Source organism: Betta splendens, chromosome 22, assembly GCF_900634795.4.
Source record: "Betta splendens chromosome 22, fBetSpl5.4, whole genome shotgun sequence".
Taxonomy (NCBI): Eukaryota; Metazoa; Chordata; class Actinopteri; order Anabantiformes; family Osphronemidae; genus Betta; species Betta splendens.
The window spans coordinates 2476106-2501798 of NC_040900.2; the positions used below are offsets into that span (position 1 = coordinate 2476106).

Sequence of the window (25693 nt, forward strand, 5' to 3'; positions counted from 1 at the left end):
TAATGGATAATAATAGGTCCACACTAAAACATTGCTTAACGTTACTTTTTATGACCGTACAAATTGTACTTATCGTCTCCAGCTGTAAAAAGGTGGGAAAACAAACAACTACAACCACGATTCCCTTGACAAATCAATATAACGCATCAGCTGTGATCTTTCTACTTTACTTGATGTTGCGCAATCGCACGTCGTTCGGCGTTGCGCACGTTTTTAAAGCTTGCAGCTCTGGCAAAGCAAAAATAAACAAATAAAGTCCTTCAAACGCAATTCCTACACCGTGTAGCTGGAGATTTCATTGTCCGAGCACAGGTTGTAACTTGCAGGCCCTCCCTCGCAGAAACGTCACAGCTGGTGGCTATAAATTAGGAGCGCGCGTGGAGCGGACCTGCGTGTTTGAGGCTGCGCTGCGCAGAGACGGCGGAGAGGTGCGCAGCGTCCAGACGCGCAAGTGGATGGAAAGAACCCACTGCAGTGGAGAAACGCTGGTGCCCCGTGAGCCGCAGCAGACGGGGACAAACGTTTGCATGAGTCAAAGGGGAATCAAGAGTTGAGCTTAGTCTTCTTTTTCCACAATGGCACGGATTTTCTCTCCGGCTGATGCGCATTTTGCAAAGATGACATAGCACTTGAGAACATGGGATTCGTCCAGGACCAGAACTCACTCACGACCTGAATGAAAACAGAAAGGGATTCTGCGCACATCGGACTCTAGTTTTGTTTTGCTCCCCCCTCATTTAACCTGACCCGCCGCGCGCGCGAGTCAACGCAGGGTGAAACATGAATCTGGCGAAAGCGCTTCTGTTTTTCCTCCTGTCACACTTTGTGACAATGACTTTGTCGCTCTCCACTTGCACCACTGTGGACATCGACCACATCAAGAAGAAGCGAGTGGAGGCGGTGCGGGGACAGATCCTCAGTAAACTCCGTATGACCAGTCCGCCTCAAACAACAGGTCCGAGTCAAGTCCCGTATCAGGTTCTGGCCCTTTATAACAGCACCAAGGAGCTCATTGAGGAGCTCGGGAGGGACAGGCATCAGAGCTGTGGACAGGATAACACGGAGACCGAGTACTATGCCAAAGAGATTTACAAGTTCAACATGATCAGTGGTCCGCCAGAAAACAGTAAGTTTATTGTTCCTGCCATTAAAGTCTTAGAAATCATTTGTGACGTGGATGGAGGCCTTTATTCAAAATGACCATCTGCTTTTCCCCCTATATTTATCAAGGTTTGTCACGCAACGTCGCGAAAACTATTGGCAACCACATCAGTAACGGGGATCTGGTTCTTCCACATGCCTTGAAGTCTGTGTAGTCTTTACGCACAAACGCGCCTCTGAGCGATGAAACGGTGCGCGAGCGAGAGAGGGCAAAGTAAACAGTCTAATTGGAATAAGCGCCGTTCCTCACAGCTCACACCAAAGCATGGGAACTCCGGCCGAAGCCCGACACATTCCTGCGCAGGGAAAATTCTCAGGCAGTTAAATCTAATATTTATTGCCAACTCCAGGACCTAATTTCCGAGTTTCCCAATGCATTTTGTCTACTGCTGTGGACGCTGCTTCCACCGCTTCTTTCTTATAATGAGGGCCTCTGTTATGATCTAATTCCCCTCTCCATCCATATTTGTATTTCCTGCCAATCGTCACTGAGCCAGAAATCAGAAACAGAAGCTCACAGAGTCACACGTTCTTCAGCCAAAGTGGTGTTTTAAGTGAATGAGCTGGATTCGTATCTCGAGGCTCCGCGGCCAGTTAACGCTCGTAATCGCTGGTCTGACATCAACAGGTGTTTGTGCGGCGTTGTGAGGCTGAGCAGAGGCTCTGCCTGTTCCAGCGTAAGTCCCGAATCGAATCCATTTCACAGATTCCACAAACTGCTTCTGACATTTATAATACACAGGACGGGGTTTATCCACCGGTCAGAGGTGCAACCAGTTCCCAAAATAAACAGAGGTCTGAGGGGAGGAATCAGTAACGCGTTCTGCTGCTCTCACTCTGATGAGGAATATTCACCTGATGCTGGTGTGCTTTCAAACAACAGGAGGCTCATTTACAGCGGCACCACGTCTCTCTTACTGTTATGCAATTCAAACAGGGCTTGTTGCAGTCATGTCTGCGCCTCCAAAGTGATGCAGCGTCCTTTATTTATTGCTCCTCGTCGATATGATGAGTTTAGCATCCGCTGTTTTTGGATGGAGCCTCAGTCGTTTTCATGCCCCGTAAAAAGCATAACATTAAACTCAAACTCTTCTCATACTTCATCAAAACCAAGACGTTGGCTCGTCGCGACTAGATGAAGCCGGTTGAATTATTGTGAAAGGTCGCAGATTCTGGGAGGTCAGAGGTGGAGTCGCTCCTGCAGGCGAGGCGTCGGGGGAGCGTCATGTCCCTCACAGCGGGGTGTCTGATGCGTGGGAGAGAGAGGATGATGTCATCTGAACAAACAGAGACAGTGGTCTCTGCTCCGCTCCAAAACCAACAGAAACCCCCGTCCTCAGCCCTAATTTAGTGTGAAGACCTGTTTTCTTCTTCACAGCTCATCCGTTCTGAGTGCTCTCATTAGAGGAGATAACGGAGCCGCCAAACAGATTCAGTCCTGCTCCTTCATGGCACCTGAACAGCTGAGCCGCTGGCGAGCACCTGCCTCCTCCCTGTTTCCGTTGTTCAGCGCCGCAGGTTCTGGAGACTGACATCACACACAGTCCTCTGCCTCCAGCTTTTTTTCTTAATCAGGGAGCTTCTGTGTCATGAGAAAGCAAAGTGTGTTGATGAGGTGAGGTCAGCAGCGTCTATGTGGCTACTGTGCAGCGTAACCACGTGGCGTCTGATTGGAGGATCATCTAACGGATCAATTATTAGCTCATAATAGGAGGCCATTAATCACCTGGGCATCATTGCGTTTGGTTTCTGCCTGGTTAAAAAATACGCTTTTACAAGCAGTTTAATGAAAATGCTGCTGGTAAAAATGAAGTGTTATGAGCTGAAACACGCTGAAAACACTGGGACACTTAAACACCAGAAATGAAAGCTGTAAAAGCTCATTCCCAATATTTGTCCTTCTTCAAGTCAAGCGTGTGTCAGCATTCATACGTATGTCTACAGTAAATTAGCAAGTGTATCTCATTCCAATTATACGAGCAGACCCCCTCCCTCACCAACATGGAACAAATTACCTTTTAGACCCATGGCAAAAAAAGCCATAATGTGAAATCCACCTAAAACCATTGCAATGGGAAAAATGAGGTCATCCAAAAGGAAACCAAAGACTTGATTAGAATTTCAAATCTCCCCTCGAAGTGGGGCTTTCCACCTACTGTGGGGGAGTCAGTGGTGGGGGGACGGGGGAGGAAAAGGCTACCGAGGTTCCCTCCTTATAGATTGTGTGGAAACACTGGATAGATATCTGGCCGAGGATAAATGCTGAAAAGGTCACCTATAAATAGGAAAGGTTGAAAAAAACCTTAGTGGAAACATCACATAATGACTGGGAGGACACTGAAATAGGATTATGGGTCAAATGAAGTACAGATACTTGGAGATGTGCGAGCTCTTTTTGCGTGACAGAAACAAGTGAACATCTGACTTTCCATTTGTCCTGAAACAGCTCGAGGTGCAAATCGGCTAAAGGTGCAATTCTCTGTTCAACCAGCAGCAAGTCTGAGGCTCTGGTAATAAATTAGCTCTGGCTTGGCTGTAAATGACTGTTTCCACTTGACTCATAAAACGCTCGCTACGCTCTTGTTTTGCTCAACACTGCATGTGCCTGGTCTGTTAAAATAATAAACTGCTCAATGGTATTATGGCATGAAACAGAAGAGGGGCTTTGATACGACGGGAAGCTCTGCCGAGGGCTCACAGTGTGGCGTTTATTCAGCTGATTGGGCCCGAGCTGTTGCACAATCGCATCCACACGCCTCATTGGATCTTCAGCCAGTTCTTTATCCAGGGACGCGGGTCGGCGTCCTCTTGGGCCCTCAGCCGCGCTCCTCGTGGCTCTTCAGGTACTGTTTGCCCACATGTTCCCGTCCGAGCCCGCTCCCTGGCCCGGGTCCGAGCCCGCGGAGCACCTGTTAGGCTCCGGAGGGGGGGGGGGGGCTCGCTGCCGCCCCACTGCAGGCTGCTCCACCACCACACGAGACATTTGGTTTTCATTTTATGACTTCAACTTGTTGCTAACTCGGACCGCACAAAGCACAAGCAGATGGTCTGTGGTAATGGCTCCCTGGAATGGAGCAGAAGTAGTTATGAGGATTAAAAGTGTTTTTGATCTGTAAACTATCTGACCTTGTAGAGGGAAATCCTCCGCTGTAAAGTGATCAATAATATGCAGGTAAATGCTGCTGACCGATGACACTGGAGGAAGAACAGGGACTTTTAAAGGGAAGCTGTGTGTTGATGTGTGTTGAGTCATGGCTTGTGCTTCCCCTGCAGACGACCTCCCCTACTGCCCAAAGGGCATCACCTCCAAGGTGTTCCGCTTCAACGTCTCGGCCATGGAGAAGAACTCCACCAACCTGTTCCGGGCCGAGTTCCGGGCCTTGCGGATCCCCAACCCTGCTGCCAAGAGGAACGAGCAGAGGATCGAGCTCTACCAGGTGTGTGTGTGTGTGTGTGTGTTTGTGGGGGGTGTTTACACATTTAAAGACCACTGCCAGCAGCCTGCCTCGGTGTGTGAGCGGTGGCAATGATGGATCTGATTTTTTATTTATTTTTCGCCAAGTTTCCTCATTAATCTCCCGTGAGAGACTAGGAGTAATGATCAGGTTCCAACATTTCCTGCCAGAGAGACTAGCGTCTCCGGACTGCATACCACCTCTGAGGCAAGGTTCTGGCCGGCTCTGAATACAGACTGTCAGGGCTCTAGATTGTTTCCAGGGGCCTAGGAGGAGATAGAGGCAGGGTCGCCCACTGGGGGAGTAAACGGAGCCGCTCGCTCGCTCGCCCCCACACTCGTCAGGCTGGAGCTGATTGGCAGAGGGCTGACGCTGGCAGTCCTCGGGCCCCTGGTTCCCACAGGAAGGCAGATTAGAGGCTGACAATGTTCAGGAACCTGGTTATTGATAGCGTTGCTGCGGGGCTAAGTGCTGAGACCCACCACCGAACCTAAACACACGCATTTCTCACAGCAGATAAACACCTTGCTGGTGTGGAGATAGGGGTTTCTCAAACACTCCGTTGCATTTTCCCCCATTGTCATTTGGGTTCATTTGGAGTCTGGACATGAGACTTAAAGGTCGTGAACTATTTGACGGTGCATTTAAAGCCCAGCGTTGACTGCGGATGTAAAGGACGGCTAGGTTCTCATTGGCAGGAGGGTAACACACAGGCATTAACTTGCAGAATGGGGATATCAACACAGGGAGTCACTTTTTCCATGAAGAGTAGACGTTTGGCCCAAGGCATCCTGGAGAGTCTGGCTCCGACAGACAGCTCTGGTTCTGTGCATGTATGTGTGTGAGAGGAAGAGAGTTTGTGCAGCTGGGTCACATTTTCATCTTTCTTCACAGATCCTCCAGAAAGACGACCCCAAAGCCAAACAGCGCTACATTGGGGGCAAGAATGTCCTGACCAAGGGAACGCTGGAGTGGGTCTCCTTTGATGTCACGGAGACAGTGAGGGAGTGGCTCATGTACCGGCGTGAGTGAGACACCTCCACTTTCCCTTGCATCACACCTTATAACAGCTTTCCCAAGATTGAAATGAAGGGTAATGGCCTGAGGAAGGGCTCAGTTTTTGCATTCCTCTGCTCCTGTTTCCCCCCAGAAACCAATCTCGGCCTGGAGATCAGCGTGCACTGCCCCTGCCACACGTTCAGGCCCAATGGGGACATTATTGAGAATGCCAATGAGGTGCTGGAGGTCAAGTTCAAAGGTGAGCCGCGTCAAGCTAACGCTTTCATCCACCTATGACAAGGAGTGAAAAGACGTCCTCGCTGTTTGTGTTCATGGTCAAGAGCCTGATAACAATCCATTTGTTTAAAGAGTTTTATTTGCCTAATGTTCCAGATTGGCATCTTGACTTTTTGGTGCTGCTTTTAGGATGATTTGCATTACTGGGTCTGAGGAACAGTTAATAGGGTTCTGTAGAAACATCACCATTTTGGTTATTAGTCATCTCTGATTTCTTGTTCAGTCGTCAGATGCTTCTCTGATGTTGCTTCTCATGAACGAGTGCCTCATTTGGTGAGTTCACCTTGGTGGAGGTCCGTGAATAGCCACGACTTGGACGACTAGAGGGTGGACAGACCTTTGCTCCCAGACTGAAGCCACCTGGGGCTCAGTCTGAGCCCAGTCGGGCGGTGATGTTCCTCAGCGTGAATGGGAACGCTGTTGTAGCGGTTGCACTTTCTGCTCTAAAAGAACCACCACTCATCATGTTTCTCTAGCAGCGTTACTCTTTTGAGGGTTTCTATTTTTTCATTAAGATAATGATTTCCGTTAGAAGAGGAATACAGAGACCCCGAGCATGGGAATACATTTGATCTGGAATCTCACTTAGCACCGGGGCCCCCAGGCCCTCGGTCCTGGGAACACTCCGACTGGCTGGGCCACAAGGAATGTGCTGCCACGGTGCTCAGACGTTTGGCCCCAAATTAAAGAGGGGCGTATGCATCCACCAGCAGCGCCTCTCCTGAGATATCCACTGCTTTAGCTATCAGGGGCAGATTAGATGAGCAGACACAGACTCAGAGGGGAGAGCGGAGTCAAGCAGGAAGTAGAGGGACGGTTGCGGTCGGTGGCTCTCTATAATTTTCCTCTGGATGAACTGATTTGCCTCTGCAGGTATGGACTATGACGACCTGAGCCGGACCAAGAAGCAAAAGGAGCAGCTCTACCCCCACCTCATCCTGATGATGCTCCCCCCCCACAGGCTGGACTCGCAGACGTCTTCTCGCAGACGCAAGCGGGCGCTTGACACCAATTACTGCTTCAAGTACGACACCGTCTCTTGTTTTCCATTGTCTTTGTGAAATGACTGCTCTGACAGCACCTGTCGTCTGTGGGGATCAGAGACAAACAATAGATGGCAGAGGAGAAGCGAAGGCATAGATGCAGCCTGTTAATCACTTACGGGAGCATGACACACGTACAGTACTAGCTGATACAAGTCAGGATTCTTCCCCAAACGAGCCAACGCTGCCTCCTATTAACACACTGTCTCCTCCGGTCTGGATTTCCTCTGTCAAGCTGACAGGCAGCACCAAAGACACCTGGGCTGACTCCAACAGGGGGAAAAAATAGGGCGCACCTCAGAGTGGAATTTCTGAGCTTGTCTCTTGTCTGTGGCTGCGAGGGCCGGGGAAGGGAAATGAATGCAACTGAACCTGTGTGACAAATTAAGAGCTTTTGCCACTTCTCTCTTGTCTGCAGCAATTATGAGGAGAACTGTTGTGTGCGACCACTATATATTAATTTCCGCCAGGACCTGGGCTGGAGGTGGATTCACCAGCCGGAGGGGTACTACGCCAACTTCTGCTCCGGCCCCTGTCCCTACCTACGCAGCGCAGACACCACCCACAGTTCGGTGAGTGCGTCTGCAGCAGCGCATTAGCACCCGACGCCGTCCGTGCAGCTCTAACTTCCATCTCTCCTGCAGCTGCTGAGCCTCTACAACATGTTGAACCCTGAAGCGTCTGCCTCGCCCTGCTGTGTTCCTCAGGATCTGGAGCCCCTCACGATCCTCTACTACGTGGGCCGCTCCCCCAAAGTGGAGCAGCTCTCCAACATGGTCGTCAAGTCCTGCAAGTGCAGCTAAAGCTCAGGGCTCCGGGGCCCAGAGACACGGGATGCTCCCAGCACTACTCAGGAGCGGGTTGGAGCGAGGGTCGTCCTCCCGGGACCCCCCTCGGCTTCAGCCTGAGCTCTCACACAACCCACCATTCTGCTCCGACACCACTCCACCAACAGCGCCCCGTCAGACCTTCTGCCAACATCCAGCCACCTCGTCTCCACGTCAGCGTCTCAGCGTGTACGTGCATTTGAAACAGCCTGTACCTCAGCGTTACGTGACATTGGCCTTCGAAAGCTGTCTAAATGACACGACCACTGCATTCTGGAGGACGTACAAGTTTAGAGAAGAAGTGAGTGGGAATGCAGACTAAACTCTAGTAGCATAAAGTAATAGAAACACATCCCTCAGACACCTTTATGTCTGATGCTTCTACATCTCGGCTCCCTACACTGTTTATTTAGGGTTGAATGCTGTTAAATATAAATGAATGCTAGGAAAAAACGAAACATGCTGGAAACCGACCTTTATTTCAAATAGTATTTCCATGGTTATGTTTACCTCTGTGATGCAACAGGACGGTGATCCCAGGGATAGTTTCATTTAAAGTGAAGCCTTTCTGTTGTATGAGACGATGTATGTCACTAAGTGAACAATTAACTAGATCACAAACTGTAAAGGTTTTTTTTTTCTTTTTACTCTTGGAAACACTTTTTTTAATTAAAAACATGACAGATGGAGGAAGAATAGTTCTATTTTCATTATTGGTGCACTTTTGCTTTGGTTGAATATTCATTTATCTATCATTTATCTTTGAGCACATTATTTTAACAGGTAATGTGGTGAATAGATGAACAGTACAATTACTGATTTCTACAATTTCATATCACTGTCTGCTACAAAGGTTTTAAATGATTTCAAAAAATATTCCATTGTCGTGCATGTGTGTTGTAAACAATCAGGAACAAAACAGACCAAACGGTCAGACTGTAAACAACGTCTGTAACACCACAGTAGATAAAACACACTGACTTGGTTTCCTGTAATACAGCATGCACCGGCCCGAGCGGTAGTAAATCCACAACATGAAGATCAACATCAATCACTACAAAAAATCCATCGCCATCAAATGTAATAAAACTGCATTGGAAGCTACAATCTGTGCAAAATCACTGGTGTTCATCAGCTGATATGACAAAATACATGCAAGAAATTCAAGTATTCCTGACAGTTCAAACATATGCTGCCTCTACTGACAAAGATGTTTTATTATATAAACGTGCCCTGAGTCGGCTCATCATGTGGTCCCATCAACGTTGTAGGCGAGGCCGTGCAAAACCATAATTCCTCATCATGTTACGTTTTAGGCTACAGAAAAGACCAAAGGGCCTTTTGGAATGATGTACAATAAATAAATTATGTTACAACGACACAATAATTGACTTATTAAACTAAAAATAATAAACTTGGTCCATCCAAAGAAAACATCTCTACAGTTTACAGTAACAATCACAGGAGAATTATATTCTTAATAGGAAACATCCCTGTAACAGTGTTACATCACCCCTGTCAACAAGAACAAGGCAGCAAGCACTTGTATTAATAATTTACATTGTTCCTCTTGTGCCACCGAGCAGATGACACAGCCACGGGTCCAGTGTGGCAGACTGGCTTCCAACAAGCACCGTCGGTGTCTGACACCAGATGCTAAACATGGAAGGAGCAAATCAAAAACTGGCACCGTCACAGACATCTGTCAAAAACATTTTATGGCCAAAACACCCAGCTCAAATATTTGTAAAACTTTCAGGAAGCAAAGAATCAACATACATGGCAGGTGGTGCACATGCCCCTGCACCGGCAAAGAATAACACATTAAATCCTGCTGTTAAAATACCAACGGGTCGTGCAGAAGCATCTGCTGAGGGCTGTCTGTCAGTGCCATTGTTCTGTGGCATCAGTAACATCCAGAGACTGAGGGCAGGGATTTAGGTGGTTGGGATGTAGTGCAGCCAAAGGCGATGACGGGGGGGTGGATGGAGCTGACAAGGCCATCTGATGTGGAGCTGCGCAACCAAATCCCAACCTGCGTCAAAGCCCCCCATTCCTGGCCCGGCAGACCAGCCTCTCACATGTCTGAGGCTCCATCACAGAGAAATTAATAGGAGCCTGTTCGATGTCTGGCATGCCTTCATCTGTAGCTGTTGTCCTTTCCCAGAATACACCTCTGCGAGGATGTAGTTACATGCAGAGACACCTGTCAGGCCGGCAGAGCGGCAGGACGTGTCTCTGGTTGCTTTCATGTCATCTGCGGCTGGGCTCCTGGCCCTGGAACAGCTTGCGGTACACAGAAAGACCTGGAGAGCAACAGATGAAAGGAAAATTATTAGGTAGCAAGAAGGCAGCCAGAGATCGCACAGTACACACAGAAAGGTCTGTCAGCCCTGAAAGACGGCCTTTCAGGTGAGTCAAAGCCTCCTGTAACGGCTCGGTTGGCGTTTTTATGCTCTTGGTTAGTTGTTTATTGGAGGATTCGTTCATGCAGCTCAGTGCTCGGCCTTTTGTCTGGCTGCACGCTCACTTTCAGCCTCTCAGCTCACGTCTTATCACCTGGAACGTGGCCAGACATCCAGTAGAAAAGGCATTCCAAGGACAGTTAGTGCTGCTGTGTTTGTGCTTCCAAACAGTATTCCCTTTCATTCCCTCTCCACACACCCTGTTTATTTTGGTGCTCTTTTACACCGTGGGGCCTGACTGAGCTGGAAAACGAAAACATCTCTCCGGCTTCCAATCTGATGACATGACCGCTGGAAGCAGCTTCCTCCAGCTTCCTCCAGCTCAGCAGCACAAAGATAAAGGGACAATAGTCTGCCTTCTAACGACACTAGAGCTGACGATGGGGAGGCGAGGGATGTAAAGAGGCAAAGTAACCACAAAGTGTAAAATAATAATTATATAATCAGTGATATCATCTTATTATCAATAGTTATTTTAAACAAGTAGTGAAATTAAACAACCCCCTAGAATCCAACATGTAATAAATTAGATTGTATTCCACGACAGCCAGTCGTCCTTCCTTTCCCAACAAGGCGCCACACACACACCACAGTATTTTGATAGAGAGGCCTGAGCTATCCGTCCTGACATGATCAGACTCCCATTAAAACGGCACAAGTGCGGCATTCATTTCCTTCTCAACCTAAAAGCAATAAATCTCCCCTCAGTCCCCAACAGCGAAGCCCTGAGAATGTGTGGAGAGCAGTGGAGAAAAGGAGCTGCCCGTCGAACTCTGCCTCGATTCCTGTCAAAAGATAACACAGGAGAAATGTGGGGGGGGGGGGTGAGCGGGAAAGGTTTTCAGAGAGTAAAGGGTTGTATGAGCAAAGAGAGGAAGAGATTAAAAGCAGCACGAGAGCGAGATAAAGGGAGAGTGTGATAAATGACGGTTGACAGCTGATCAGAGAGAATGCTCTGCATTTGGACTGGCTCTAGCTCCCTGTCAGAGTGGATCAGGGCAGCTCAGTCATCTCGCTACAAAGGTACACTGGGCAGCCAGAAAGACCTGGCGCACTCCTAGGCTGCACAAAGGCTGTGGCCCTTCTAATAACAGCCTCCCCCTCCCACAACATCAGAAGGACTCTGTGTAGCTCCCACTTACATTTGCAGTGCCTGGTTAAACCTGCCCTCGTTTGGAGACGGGACCTTTTCTGTCTTTTTTGTGCCCCGAACGACGGAAAAAAAGGCATCCACAGAATTCAGAAGCTGCTCCCAACAGATCCAGTTACAGTAATTGATGAGTTTATAAGATGCTTGTTAACGTAAGCATCAGACAATGTCCTGCTCAAACACACGCAGACCCTGCTTCAGCTACGGGCTTTTTCCAGCGAGCTGATATGTGGGTCGGTGGGACTGTGATGCTCATACATAAAATGACCAACGCTATGACTCGCTGGTGCCAACAAACGGCGAGCGTGTGGAAAAAGGTCTTGATCAGAGCAGCAGATGTGTGTATGAGCACAAACTGCTTAATATCACTGCTGCTGCAATGAGCTGAATATTTCGCTCAGAACGGAAAAACGTTTTGGAAAGAGGGCAGGATGACAGGGCACGTGAGCGCGCGTACCCACAATTCCATACAAAGCAATAAAGTCATCGAAGTAAGCCTCGCTTTCACTCTCCTGCTGTGATTTCTGGGATATTACTGGGCAGCACTTTCAGCAGATGGAGAGTAAATAAACGTGAGGAGGATTAGCCAACAGATGGGAATGCCCAGACCTTCCCATCACGGGATTCCATTACAGAGGGGTGATGTCATGACAGTTACAGTGTGACTTCTTACCTTTCAGCAGTGCGCTCCGCTGACTGCTTCACCGTTCGTCTAATCACAGTTCTTGCTCTGTTTCAGATCTGCTATAATGAGTCATAATCGAAGCCTCTTTTGTAGAGAGCACTGGACCTTTAACATTCTGCTCAGCACTGAGCGGTGAGTAAAAATACCCAGAGGTGTTTATCAGTGCTGCATGGGGAATGTCCACTATGCCTGGCTGTAATCACTGATACTGGCATGGGCCGCGTGCAGCTTCCCCCCTGTGGTCGACATGGCCAACGAGCCACAGTTACGTGTACAGTGGGATGATTTACTAAGCGCACCCACCTGTTTTACCGCAGATGGCTTCGTAGACCATGTGCTGGCCACTGGACACGGTTCCACTGGACACGGTTCCACTGGACACGGTTCCACTGGACACGGTTCCACTGGACACGGCCCCACTGGACACGGCCCCACTGGACACGGCCCCACTGGACACGGCCCCACTGGCTGAGCTCTCTGAGGATGTCTGCCTGTTAATGAGACACAAAGACAAACCTCAACACAAAAGGGTCCATCCAGTACCTGAGGACGTACACAGTGAGGGATTCATCCCCACACGTGACTGGCGTTAGTGTTTAGTGCAGTGTTCTACAGAGTGTCTGGACAAAGTGTCTTAGTCAAGCTGGGATCATTTGTGGGCATGGTGTACAATGAGCCAAGTGGATCATCACATAGCAGCCGTGTGGGGGCAGTGAGGGGAGGTGGGAGGGGGTTAAGTATTTACTGAGCGCTTCTCATGAGCTATTGTGGCAGGAAGGGGACAAATTCCTGCTCTTTGCACTGGATGATGTAATTTTCACACTGGCAAGATTATTGTGGCGATTACTGACGATGTGGGACGGAAGGGATTTACACAAGGCCTGATTCAAAAGCTTGCTGATCACAGACGTTATGTTGCACAGCCCATTGGACATAATCAGACGCAGCGCTGCGCTTTCACAGAGAAATCATTATAAGAACTGCAGGAGCAAGAACAGGAGCAGACACGTCTGTGACCCTATACATTAAATCTGTTGAGCATTTTGTTAGTGGGAACAATAAATAAAGCTTAGCTGGCATTAACCTCTCGCCCCAGAACAGCAACTGGCCAAAGAAGCATTACCAAGGTAATGAGGGTACACACTGCCTCCTTGTATCGGGGCTGCACAGTTGTTCTTTCATACCATTACACAACCCACACAACCGCAAATAGAACTGGCCCACTTGAAGCGTGGCAAAGCTCCACAGGAAGCAACCGCTTTAAAAAAAACAGCGCGACCTTGGGGTTCTTCACATCACTTTCTTCGTCAGCAGCCTCTCGGTCCTTTACTTCAAGTGCCAGGAGAGAAACACTTCACGAGAGGAGCCAGTCTGAAGGTGCAGTTTAGTGACATCCAAAGGAAAAGGAGCAAATTTCTCACTACTCACAGGAAGTTAGAGGTCCTATGTAAACACCGTGCCGCTTTACTATTTACACATTGAGGTACTGTAGCTACTATGTCTTAAAGGGGCTAAAGTTTAACCATAAACACACTTTTGGCAGCTTCTAGGTGTATACAATACCCTGTGAAAATAACTACTGTTGTGGCTGATTAATAGGGAGTGAAAGCAGCAGCGAGGCTGACATTAATGGTGCTGCTGTAATTGTCACCCTATTAGTAATGCCACACGACAGCCTGGGTTTCCGTAGTTACAGCTGCAACCAGCCAAACCCTGCAAACAAAATACCAAACAGGCTCATTTATTTGTGCTACAAATTGCTCCTTTCAAATCCTTCACTGAAGTCATACCGCTGTGAGTGGTTGCAGTCCCTGGAGCTGGCAGCGGTGTTATGCTGATGGACCGGAGGGCCCGGCCCGGCTGAGTGATGCCCACGTGAAGCATGTTTGCCTTAAGTACCCTGAGCTGCATGCTGGCTGAACTTAAATATCAGAGGCACCGTCACCTAGAAACGCTTCCAAGGCTTATTCAGCTTTTTCGTCTTCCACTGAAACGGAACGCCGGCTGCTTGCTCAGTTCACTCACTGGACACAAGTCAGCATTTTCAGAATAGGATGTCTGGGTAGACTTTAAGCAGCAAAAAGCACTTGGCTGCATCAACACAACTCCTCCCTCTATTTCCTTCCTAAACCAAACATTAAGTGGTATTTTGATGAATGTCTTATTACTTATAGTAGCAGTAAACAAGATCATATCAAGCTGATAGAGGAGGATACGCTTGAACTGTTTGAATGCAGCAGTTAGTTGGAGCACAGGCCGACACTGAGATGCATTTCAGATGTGCCTTAGTAACAGGGATATTGAGTCGTTCCTACAGTGAATGCAGAAAAAAAAAGGAAGCAACTTTTCATCCCACCATTTTCTGCAAACAATCATCTCTCTAGACGGAGTCATCCGTTCCTTTCCCCTCTCTTTATTCTTTCTTTTCATTGTTTCCATCGGTGCATTTTTAGTCCTGAAGCTTCCGTTTTTCCCACACTCTCCTCTGTCACACTGTCGACCGCAAAAATGCAGGACCGAGGAGAGTGTGAGGGGGCTCTGGAATTCCACATGCAGAGGGTAAACACAGCAACTGCCAGGAAGACACACACACAGGAGCAAACACGGCACCTAGCCGGCTGTCCTAACCTACAACCCCAACGCTGCACCTCTGCCCTCTTGACTCCTCACTTGCCAGACGCAGTTTGTGCAGTCAACTCAGATGAGTAAATGTAACACGTCAGCAGAGCAAGGTATGCGCTTAGTGCAGCCTACCGCTGTCAACCACATTAAACCCCGTCTGCTCGGAGCCTCCACAGCCCTGTAGTTTAGGTTGGAGTACGTTTAGTCATACATAGAAATGGACAGTCGCTTAGTGGACAACTCAGATGTTCGGGTCAATGCTGCTTTGACCTTCTAACAACAAAGGTTTGCTGTTGTTGTGTAATTCGGCCAGATGTTGCAGCAATAATGTCATAAAATAAGTGGGGGAAATAGCTGGCAGTTCAGCCCAGTTACACTCCTTTCCTTTTATTTTCCCTTCTGTCCTCTTCAGCTTATCTCCAAACCAAACAGGATTTAAACAGCTCTCAGAGCCGGGGTCCTTCCACTGAACCACGCTGTGTTTATGGCGCAGGCCGAAGTCAGGCCTGTGATCAGGTTGTTTACTGAACAGGCAGATACACCCTGGGGCCAGAAGACTGGGAGCACGCCACTACACACATATCCCAGCTCTGATTAGCATTAGCCATGTCCTGCTGAACTCGCCGATCCCGTGAACCGGGTCTTCTTGAAGCAGGGGCTTGGGGAGAATCGGCTAAAGCATTCAGCTGTCAGGCAGTAAGTATGGAGAAGCAAAAGGAAGCGCTGGAGTTACTTGATCAGACGCTTTGTGGCCGTCTTCCTCGTCTTCCCCTCGCGGACACTGCTGGGTGGCTTTGGGGTGAGAACAGGACTAACACAGGTCTGGATGTGGCTCTGGAAATGGCTGTGCCCGGGTCGAAGCACATAGCTGGACGGGTGTGTGGCAGCGCCAGTGTGTGATGCACATGTCTGGTCTGGGAACTGAACCTGGGAGACAAGAAAGGTGGTCAGTGTCATTAAACTGTAGCGACACTCACATTTTTTCAGAAAGAAACCCAAGTCTAAAAGTGGAAGGGAAGTGCAATCACATCTGGTATGGGTTAGTCCTGGGAAAACAATGTGGCCTTTGGTCATTAAGGTGAAATATCAAAGTGCTTGACGTGAATTAGTGTAGATATTAATGAAATGCCATCCAGAATCAAAACAAGCTCAACATTCCTTGCAACTGGCTGCACTGTAAAGAAAATGCTTCACATTATTTATTTGTTTATACGCGATGTCTTCAAAGGCTTGGGAAGGAAGAAAGGGCTGTTTTCTTTCTGACATCATATTTAAGAGCCACATTTCACCCCGTCCTTCCAGGGCGCAGGAATGCTTTGCATACATTCCTTCCGCATATCATGTCTATGCTATTTTCGCTGCAGCTTTATACGGCTATCTAACAGGCTAATGGTTTTCCAGCTTCACACTGCAGCCATTCAAAGAGCCAGCAGTGTGACGGGGAATATCTGATGTAATTTATATGTGGATAAATGAGAAGCTGAGTTTCCAGGTTCCAAGGCCTATGGCCACAATTCAGCTCGAGCAGGGCCAGGAGGGGCACCTTTGTTTGGCTGCCAAGTGGCCCCGATCCAAACCTGAGGAGGAGCCATGCAGTCTGCATCCAGGCCTGGAGAGCCAGAGCGAGCCATTGTCCGATTCTCACCATACGACAGCAGCCGTGCATGTGCAGGTTCTCACACTCACTAAAGTGCTTCATTTCATTTGTTTAGTCAAATTAAAGTTTTTGAAAAAAAAACTGCAGGAGGAGATCAGGTGCCTTTGTATCAAAAAGATCCAATGAGGGCTCATCAAGTTCACATTTCTCTCCATGCTACAAACTGTTAACAGTTATAGAAAAGGTTATGTCATAACAAGTAAGAAATAAGAGAAACTTAACAATGATTTTAAACTGAGGGGAAGGAAAAAGAGAAAAGTCAAGAGAATAACAAGAGAATAACACAGTGATGTTAGTTAAGGGCCAAACAAAAAGGATGGCAAATATAATGACATGAGCAACTAAATGGTTGAAAAAAAGCGTAAGCTACCGTGAGGCAGCGTCCTCCTTACGCTCCCTCTACCCACAGGCTGACTCCACACAGGCCTCTGGAACACGAAGCAGCACGTGCTTCCTGAGCAGGTCCACTTTCAAAGCGACGGCACGGAAACGCTGAGCGCGTATCTCCTTTCACTAATCATTAACCCATTCTGGCCAAACCGACGATGACCTATCTTTCTAATCACCTTTTGAAAAGTGCCAAATCGAATTAGCCACGGCTAGTCACGCGTGGGCAGATAGTTTTTCATGTCGACATCGTTAAACTGGTGATTGCTCTAGTGCCATCATAGGCTGCATTCCCTGATTATAACCTCGTAGCTGCACTGAATCATTCCAGAGCATAAAGTCTTGGTGTGAGGCGTCATTCTTGGCTCTTGAGGCATGAACCCCTGAACCTCTAAGATGGATGCTCCTACCAAGCACTATTTTGTTAAGTGATGTGGATCAAGATTCTTAGAATAGTTTTTTAAATACTAACATGAAAGCTTTGCTTTTTATGTAGGTTTACTTTAATGAGTCCTTGCTTAGATATGGGAATGTTAAGTACAGATACAAATTTCATCACAATCATCACATTCACGTTATTTTACTAATGGACATACTGTAAATTCTGTATTAAGGCAGATTACCACATATTCTGTAGCCACAGCTGTGTGATCCTGGCAGACACCCTTTAACTTGCCATAAAGCCATTGCAAACAGGCCACACTCCTCACCTGGTGTCGGCCGTGGCTCTGGTCCATAAACTGCCGAGACTGTGCTTTCTGCTGCTGCAGTTGATGGATAGCGAACTGAAGCTGGTAACTTCCTTGTGAGGGCTGATAGCGCTGCTGGGGATTCAGTCCTGCCACCGAGCTACAGGTGTTGTGCATCTGCTTCTCCCATGTTCCTTGCTCACCCTTCAGCAGCCTGTGGCTTGAACAACAGAAACACACAAAATTTGCAAATTAGCAGTAAAAGTAAAAAAGAACACACTGACTTTCAGTCTCTTTAGAGAGTTGATGTTTTCTTAGCTGAACACACTGAACTGGTAAAGTTGGGCTGGAAGGTCACACGGCCACCTGACCCAGAGCTCTACACAAAGCATCACCCCCGGGTTGATATTTGCCCATCATTGTTTGCTTGTCCCTAAATCCCTCTGATCTCAATTGAAGCTGACCTTGTACCCATCCTAACACCTAATAATTATGTGGCGTACGACACCACATAGTCATTTTCCACCCCGTTTTCATGTTAGTTATTTTAAAAGTATCCACGGTAGCGATGTGGCAGTAGCTAATTACCTCTGTCTTTTCTCTTTGCATGTTGGGCTCTAACACCACTGGCAGTAAGTAACAGTGACAAGCCTGCTCCGGCGTGCCAGGCGTTGGCTGCACCGAGGCGAAGTGTGCAAATCGCAGTCAAAGCAAAGGGCAAGCCTGTGACAAACAGCCCGATCTAAAAGCTTTCCTCTTTACCTCAGTGCTCCCCCAGTTTAACGTCACAAAGCCACAAGCTGGAATGCAAAACTTTTGACAGGCTCCATGAGTTTGTAACTGGATTATCTGTCATTAGGACTAAGCCTGTTTCAGCCTCTGCTAAAGCAATGAGGTGACCAGCCTCCGGTCAAAAACACTTAAACTGAGGCTACATGAGTCTGGTGTACAGTTGCTGCTGCTGTATAGAATATGAAGCAGCTCAGCCAAAAATAATGCCATAAAGAGCATTACTAGGAACTGTGAGGAAAAAAAGCACGCAGATACAACTACAGCTGAAGAAATAGAATATGTGGGGGTCTTAGTAACAAAAAACTTCTTGGAAATTGCTTCCATTACATGCAATACACATTTTCCATTGGTCCAAAGTAAAAGAAAACACAGCAGATATAAAATCACAATAGCATCGATATTTTTAGAACCAAACTATGATAAGCTCTAAAATTAGAATTCAATTAGTCTTGAACAACAATGCTCACTGTGGGATAATAATCTTGTGTCGTTCAAGTGAAAAAATACTCCTGTCCTGTGTGGCCCAACAAACACACAGGGGATCTTAGACTCATGTGAACATTCAGTCCACCCATGCATTTCTCAGTTCACATAATCGCGCATACATTGCAAAAACAACTGGCGTGACCGTGGGCCAATTTAGTTTTTTTAGTTTCTGGAAACAAAGGCTTGTCTGTGAACCTTGGAAGAGATTCTACAGGGCCAGCAGACAAAACAAGAACTTGTCCTGTTTACAGCAGTCATTTCCTTTGACTTGGCTGCAGCTCCCAAACTGGACCACAGGGACATTCAGTGCTACCATTTTATTAGCATATGGTCTAATGCAGCTAGTTCTTAGGTCAGGAGAATATGCTTTTCTTGATTATAATAATGATGTAGGACTCATTGGAGAGATCTCTACTAGGAGAACTTGTCAACGCAAGAGCAAGAATAAAACGCTACAACTCACCATCAATTTAAAACTACGAGGAACAAAAACTTTGTTCAACACAGTGAGCAATGAAATAGGAAAAAAGAAATGAGAGCGAAGAACAGATTTACATCTGAGTTTCTCATCACTAGTGAGGTACATGTGCGGAACTTCAGCTTACTGGGACTTCCCTGCACGCTGGACTCACATGTGGGTGTCAGCTTACTCCCCTTTAATATGCTGATTTAACGTACTGTAGAACAACACAGCCGTACGAGTTGAGCACATGTGCCGCATCAATCTAACTCAGTGTGAATGTGGGAAAATGGATGGTCTGAGTCGAGATGACATCATGCCACAGTATCTCAAAGCCCTGCCTGGTCAGTGTAAACACAAGTCGCTTCAGGACTGTGAGGGTATTTCCAGTCGTTATTCAGTGTTTGTTTATCATGTTTCATTGCAACAACATGACACTATGTGCAATTGTTAATAAAATACACGACACGTATCTGTGGATTTGTTGAGCTGTATGAATAGTTACCAGTGCTTTAAATAATGGAATATGCTGTCAAATAATAGGACTGAGGGAAACCTATTATTATAGTTTCCTATATTCACCCCAGGTGAAGTCCGCCATCTTTGTTTTTGCTGGCCAAAAGTCCAGAATATTGAGTTTATAGATGATACATACTGAATCAAAAACCCCCGCGAGCGGCAGAGAAGGCTTAACAAGCACAGATGGCTAAAGGCTGAGGGTGTGCGACGGTTAAAAGTCCTGCGGTCGTCAGCACTGAGGTGAGGAAGCGGCCCTCTGATGCAGCGCTGACGCGGCATACCTGCTAGATTCTGGCAGCAGCACTTCAAAGAGGCATAGCACTCTTTGAAATTCATCATACTTCACCCCTGTGGTTGCTTAAACAGCCCGTGTGCTTAACAGTTTCAGTATGTTTGGCACAAAGCGTCAGGCCAAGTGTACGGGGGAAGGGACGCAGGAAATTCACTGTTATAAGAAACAGTGCTGCGGCAAAATCAAGGCGGTTTATCCTGATATCTTATTAAAGACATTTCACTGCAATAAAAGGGTAAACGCCAAACCATGGGAGCACTGGGCTACAGGAGAGCTTTTTGTATTACAAGCTGGTGACAAATGGGAAGATAAAGGCCATTTTCCAAAAGCTTCAGCCTTTTTCTCCTACTTTGAATTCTTAACCTTAAAAGTTGAAACATGAGGCTCTACTAAGATTTATTTTCTCAAGAATGAAGTGCCAAAACAATATGGTGTAACAGAAATGGTTAAAGGGAATGACTACATTCAGGGAGGATATTTATGCTCCATCAAAGACGTAGAGCACTAGAGAACTTACAGTAAAGGGGAGATCAAAGGGCGACTTCTGTTTCATCAACAGTGTACAGAAAGGCCGGGAGAATCTATCCATTCGGTTCAACTTTCTTACTTGCTTGGTGGAAATAAAAACATTTTTAAAAGGGAAAAAGGACAGACATGCCTAGAATGTACTGGATTGGAAAAACAGAGTCCAAGATCAGTAGACTATGATATTAACAATGACAATGTTCCTCTGTTTCCTCCTCCTCTGGTGAAGCTTTTAGATGCACTACCACAGATGTCGACACTCATGATTTGTGTTAAGCTGATCACACAGACGTTTCCGGACATCAATTTGGCCAAAGTGGATAATACTTCATATTGGAATATCAGTCTCTCAAACTCTGTGTAATAGGAAGAATGCAAACACACAAATATATTGTTATATTTATGTTTGTGCCTTAATTCAAGTTACCCATGGTCACAGGGAGGGGAAAAGGAGGGGCTGTGACATGTGGACAGCGGATCAGGCACCCACGGCTTCTTCGGACTCACCCACTGCTGCTCTGCAGGTCCGATCCGGAGGGAACCGTTTTCACTGGGCCTTGGATCGTGGCAGCCGTTTGCCGCATTCTTGGGTTCAACGTGAAGCTCTCTCTGTTTAGCATTTTGTTCGCCAGGTTCAGGTTGCTCAGCTGTGGACAGAGAAGAGATAAGTCATTACTCATTGTCAAACGCAAGTGAAATGTCTGATGAGTAATTGCTCTCATTGTGTTTCTCATCTGCTGTGACCACCTCCAACTCGACCTGGGAGCTGTCTGAAATGTACACAGAGCACATGGCACAGCTAGTCTCTACTCAGCACTAAATCCAGGTGGTGACCTCCCACTCCTCCATGCTGCACACAATCCGTTATTATGAATTACCAGGCCAAATATCACTCACATGAGCTCAGCTGTAGGAGCTGCAGCCCTGAACCTTAGGAACAGAGGAGGGAACGTGCAATGGTGTGATGGCGACATTTGTATATACACACACACATTCAATTCTACCCACTTTATGGGAGATGACCGTGCCTGTTCCTGTTTTGTATATATATATATAGTCTAGCATGAGAGTGAGTAATTGCTAAAACCTTAGATGTCAACTAGTTCAACAGGGTGTTGCTGATGTTTACAAAGTTCTCTATTCAGTTCTGCAAGTGATTTAATGACCTCAAATCTGAGCCCTAGAAAGAACCTGAATGTACTCTGAGCCTTTAAGTGCAAAACACTGCACTCCTTTGCTCTGAGAAATAAATTGTTGCCATGCACAGGATTAACTACTCACAATAAATATAGCAAACACCTTTCAGATAGACAGAATAATGTCAAAAGAAGGCCATAAAACGGCTTTCTGTGTGGTCCGGTGCCATCACAGAAGACTCCTCTGAGGCAGAAGAGCAGAAGGAGGAGGAAGGAGACAGGGGAAGATTGCAGGGCTCCCCACGCAGAAAGAAAACTTTTGGAAATACAGGAGAAGATGCTGATGGAGCCAGTGAAGCCGCCGCTGCCCGGTTCAGTGCCAATTTGCCACATTCCACTATTTATAAGCATCAGCAATTACCACAAGAGTGGCTGGTTGTGAAGTATCAACAGAAATCACCTCCCATGGTGCATCTGATAATGAGACCTCACACAGAGCAGAGCCTTGATGCAGCTCACCACTATTTAGGTTAGCCAGCTTCAAACCCCAGTTCCAGACCCCCCCCCCACACACACACACACACACACACCAGCCCGAGCCCACAGACTGCAGGCGAGCTGAAAGGAGGAAGGTGAACGGTACAAGGCAGCAGACCCTCCGGCTCCAACAGGTCTGCAGAATGAATGAATGCCGCCAATCAGCAAGGGGTCGCAGCCAGGTTTACGCATTAACAAAGGGAAATATTAAGAGACCTCACAGTGAGAGACTACTGCACAGAGGCCAGATTCTTCTTCCTTACATGAAACATTGCACAGATCAGTTTACAGTTGCTTAATAACTCTGCTTGGTCTCGCGAGAGTTCCTGCTCTAGGTGGGAGTAGTTGTTAGCACGAGTGCAAACGATAACTAACTCACATGTTGTGTCAGCAGGTTGATGTGGCTGGAGCTGGCAGAGTGGCGAGCCACCTGCTTGTCAGCCAGCTTCTGCAGGGCGGAAATGAAGCTTTGCTGGTTGGACTGGGCCTTTGCAGACAGGGAGTTTAACTCCTTAAAGCCTCCCGCTGAGGTGGACTTCTGCTTACTGGAACTGCTCCTCCTATTAACTGAAAAAGACAAACGTGGGAACACACACTAAGAATGAATAAGATAACAAGAAGGTCGGTGCAGCAAAACTGGCGATACTGTAGTTTTACCCTGGCCTGCAGATGTAGGTCTAGAGAGCTTCTGGCTATAGATGTGTGTGGCACTCGGCATGGAGGAGGGAGCACCAGACGCAGATGTGGTTGAGGTAAATGACTGAACCCTCCTGAGCATCTGAGCTGGTTGCCCAGTTGAGATCGTGTTAAAGCCTGTTGAAACAGTCCACAGCCTTGGAGGTTGTTGGACCACAGGGCCAGAGGTGTACGCCGGAGGATCAGACAGAGTTTCAGAATGGCAGAAATGGGACTTTGTTAAGGACTGTACGTAAGAGGGTGGCTGAGGAGGCGGTGGCGGCGGGCAGTGAAGAGGAAGGGAGGCCGGAGTAGACAAGCAGTGCTGGAGGTGGATATTTGTGCAGTCTAAAGTCACAGGGAAGCCAGAGCAGTGCTGAGACGCCTGGATCTGTGGCTGGCTTTTACCCGTTCTAATCACTGCTTGTTGGTCTTTAGGCAACATACGAAACGACGGCTGAGTCTCAGTGGCCTTGACGTCTGGATCGCTGCTGACTTTCCCTGTGGAGAGCGAGGACTCTGAAGCGCTGGAATCGTCTCTGGCCACAGGCAGAGCTGTTCAAAGGAGGAAAGAAGCCAGAGCTCCTTTATCATCAGTTAGCCATTCCTCAGCTATGACACACATTTGTTTTCTCCCAGTGACTGCTAATCATTTGAAGCTGACCTTTTCTTCACCCCAGATGACTTAATCTTTTCCCCTTTACTTTGTTGGTTTACAAAGCTGAGCAATTCCTGTTTACTGTGCTTGCATGATAAAATATTAAACATAAACCAGACCTACAGCACAAAACTATGGAAAAAAGCAGCACGGGAGGAACTCACTTCTGGAACTCTCGCTGATGGCCGATGCTCTTGGGGCTTTTATTTCATCAGCATCTTTCTTAACACCTTTGATTTTTGTTCCTAGGAAGACAGTGGCTGATTTATTCTTCTGCGTGTAGAATGTCAGAACTTCCTCCAGATCATTTTCACTGTTGATAAAAAAGAATAGAGATAAATGTGTATAGCAGAATGAGCTCATTCACTTCAGTAGCATACAGTATGACTGAAGAGTGAGGAGCCAAACCCAGAACAACTGGAGGAGGTCCTGCCAAATCACTAACCTTGCTACATCGATGTATTCCTGAAATACACTGGAGTTAACACAGTTCCCATCTTTGCTATTCTCCTGGTTATTCACCATGTGTTCAGTTTCCTGAAAACAGAAAGTAAAGGACAGCATCTTCTATATAATCCATGGTTTTTAATGTTCTTTATGTTTCATCTCAAAGGTTTTTGTTAATCCAATGTCAGAGGGCGTGTACCTTGTTGTAACAGTGGATGAACCGCCCCAACTGGAAGGAGAGGATGCGTCTGCGGTCTTGTAGCGGTAACCGACGACTGGGAAAGATCACCTTTATGTCTTCTTGAAGGTTGCTGGCTGCCATTCTTAGAAAGCGAATAACAAGTTCCTGTGCACACAGAACCCCATCAGTCTTCCATTACTCCATACTCGACTGCCTAAAAACTAAAACTGCCTGGTCTTTAAATGGATTGGGTAGAGATCTGCTTTATCTTCTCTAAAGTATGAGGCTGTAAACCTTCCAGTCAGGCCAACTATACTTCACTACAGTCAAGATAAGAAACATACAAACAAACAGGAGGAAATCTGTATAGTCTAGTCTAGTTATATTAATGTTCCAGGGCATCAAGCAAACTAGAGAATCAGACTTGGTTATCATTGTACCATTTGGTCATTGTCCTTTTCAGGCCAAGCGGGGGTGGTATTAGCTGTACTCTCTGCTAGGAGTCTCTGCTGGACTCGCTTTAGGTAGGATGAAAAGGCCAACCGAGCCTGCACCTTACTGGAAAAGAGGCAAATGCAGAAAAGTGAAAGGAAATCCATCAGGGACTGCAAAGTTAGGACAACGCAGGGAAAACACACAACACCAGTCGGTATCAAGACTATCTGAGAGCTGTGCCAGCAAGCAGTAAAGATTAATGGATGCATGGGATCTATTATACCTCTGTTACAATAGAAATAACAAGCAGGTGTAGTGGTTGCAGTTTGGTTATCATCAAAAAAGTAAGAAAACAACAACAGGTATGTTTGTCTTTAAGCCAAGAGTTGTCGAAACCCAACCTCTCTGGTTCTACACGGTATCAAAATGATCAAGTGTCCCCGTGTCCCGGCTGAACCTGGAAACTGAACTGTCAGAGCAACGTAGCTGGAAAAAATGTTTTTGAAAAAGCTGTTAAATACAAACAATGATACGCTGTACTGTAATTTCCCAGCTTGGTGCACAGTCCTGGCAAGCACTGAGGAATTTCTACAAACTCAGACATGTTATCGTGATTCCTCCTCAAATTATAATTTAAGACAAGTATTTGTTGCATGTACATTTATCCTTGCTGGAGTCTGTTTGACAGCACATTATATTCTTTATTTAAAACAAGATATACATAAAAACTATTAAAATAGTTTTATCATATGAATAGCATTATCAGTGCACCTACTCCTGTAGTGGCTTTAGGTCCAACCTGACTATAGCAGCAGCCTCGGACACAGACTGACCTGAGGTCCCACCCCTGCTGGAGGATGTTGAGCAGGTTGACTTTGGGCCTGGCCTTGTGGGCTCCTGCCTCTTCTTTTCTCTGCTCCGCTGCTAAAGACATGTGTGTGACTGGCTCAAGACCTCGTTTCACCTCCTCCCCTTCCTCCTGAGCACACTCTTCTCCCTCCTGACTGTTGCTCTCACTAGGGGAGGCCTTGGATTCCTTCCCTGAGGTATGTAGCATTGCAAAGAAAGACAAATGTCAGTTGCATCACTGTTTTTTTGGATAAAATACACATA

General features: G+C 47.0%; 2 protein-coding genes across 10 annotated transcripts in view; one reads left to right on the top strand and one right to left on the bottom strand.

Annotated features, from left to right (window-relative positions):
- Positions 1–379: 379 nt before the first annotated feature.
- tgfb3 (transforming growth factor, beta 3) lies at positions 380–8889 on the top strand. 2 transcript variants are annotated; one of them, XM_029138017.3, is made up of 7 exons: positions 380–1126; positions 4435–4598; positions 5511–5640; positions 5767–5874; positions 6786–6936; positions 7426–7527; positions 7600–7742. In XM_029138017.3, the coding sequence occupies exons 1-7, from the start codon at positions 781–783 to the stop codon at positions 7604–7606; spliced, it is 1008 nt and encodes a 335-aa protein (XP_028993850.1). In that variant the 5' UTR covers positions 380–780; the 3' UTR covers positions 7607–7742. The 2 variants fall into 2 exon arrangements, with proteins under 2 accessions (XP_028993850.1, XP_028993849.1); XM_029138016.3 differs by having other exon boundaries at positions 381–1126; positions 7374–7527; positions 7600–8889.
- Positions 8243–25693, bottom strand: part of ttll5 (tubulin tyrosine ligase-like family, member 5) — a 34455-nt gene continuing 17004 nt past the window's right edge. For 4 of the 8 annotated variants that reach the window (XM_029138009.3, XM_029138012.3, XM_029138011.3 and 1 more), the window contains 12 exons: positions 25414–25621; positions 24586–24703; positions 24164–24310; positions 23963–24054; positions 23682–23830; positions 22842–23414; positions 22564–22751; positions 21019–21158; positions 17459–17657; positions 15438–15631; positions 12386–12573; positions 8243–10088 (listed from right to left, as the gene is read on the bottom strand). In XM_029138009.3, coding sequence (XP_028993842.1) covers positions 10036–10088; positions 12386–12573; positions 15438–15631; positions 17459–17657; positions 21019–21158; positions 22564–22751; positions 22842–23414; positions 23682–23830; positions 23963–24054; positions 24164–24310; positions 24586–24703; positions 25414–25621 — 2249 coding nt within the window. In that variant the 3' untranslated portion in view covers positions 8243–10035. The remainder of the gene's footprint in view (positions 10089–12385; positions 12574–15437; positions 15632–17458; positions 17658–21018; positions 21159–22563; positions 22752–22841; positions 23415–23681; positions 23831–23962; positions 24055–24163; positions 24311–24585; positions 24704–25413; positions 25622–25693) is intronic. The other 4 variants (XM_029138010.3, XM_029138013.3, XM_055506043.1 and 1 more) reach the window with 3 other exon arrangements.

What these genes read in the sequence shown, in the direction of transcription:
- tgfb3 (XM_029138016.3), top strand. Translation starts at nt 781, where the DNA reads ATGAATCTGGCGAAAGCGCTTCTGTTTTTCCTCCTGTCACACTTTGTG. An exon ending in CAGTGGTCCGCCAGAAAACA is followed by an intron (nt 1,127 to 4,434) that starts GTAAGTTTATTG and finishes CTTCCCCTGCAG; the next exon opens with ACGACCTCCCCTACTGCCCA. An exon ending in GGAGTGGCTCATGTACCGGC is followed by an intron (nt 5,641 to 5,766) that starts GTGAGTGAGACA and finishes GTTTCCCCCCAG; the next exon opens with AAACCAATCTCGGCCTGGAG.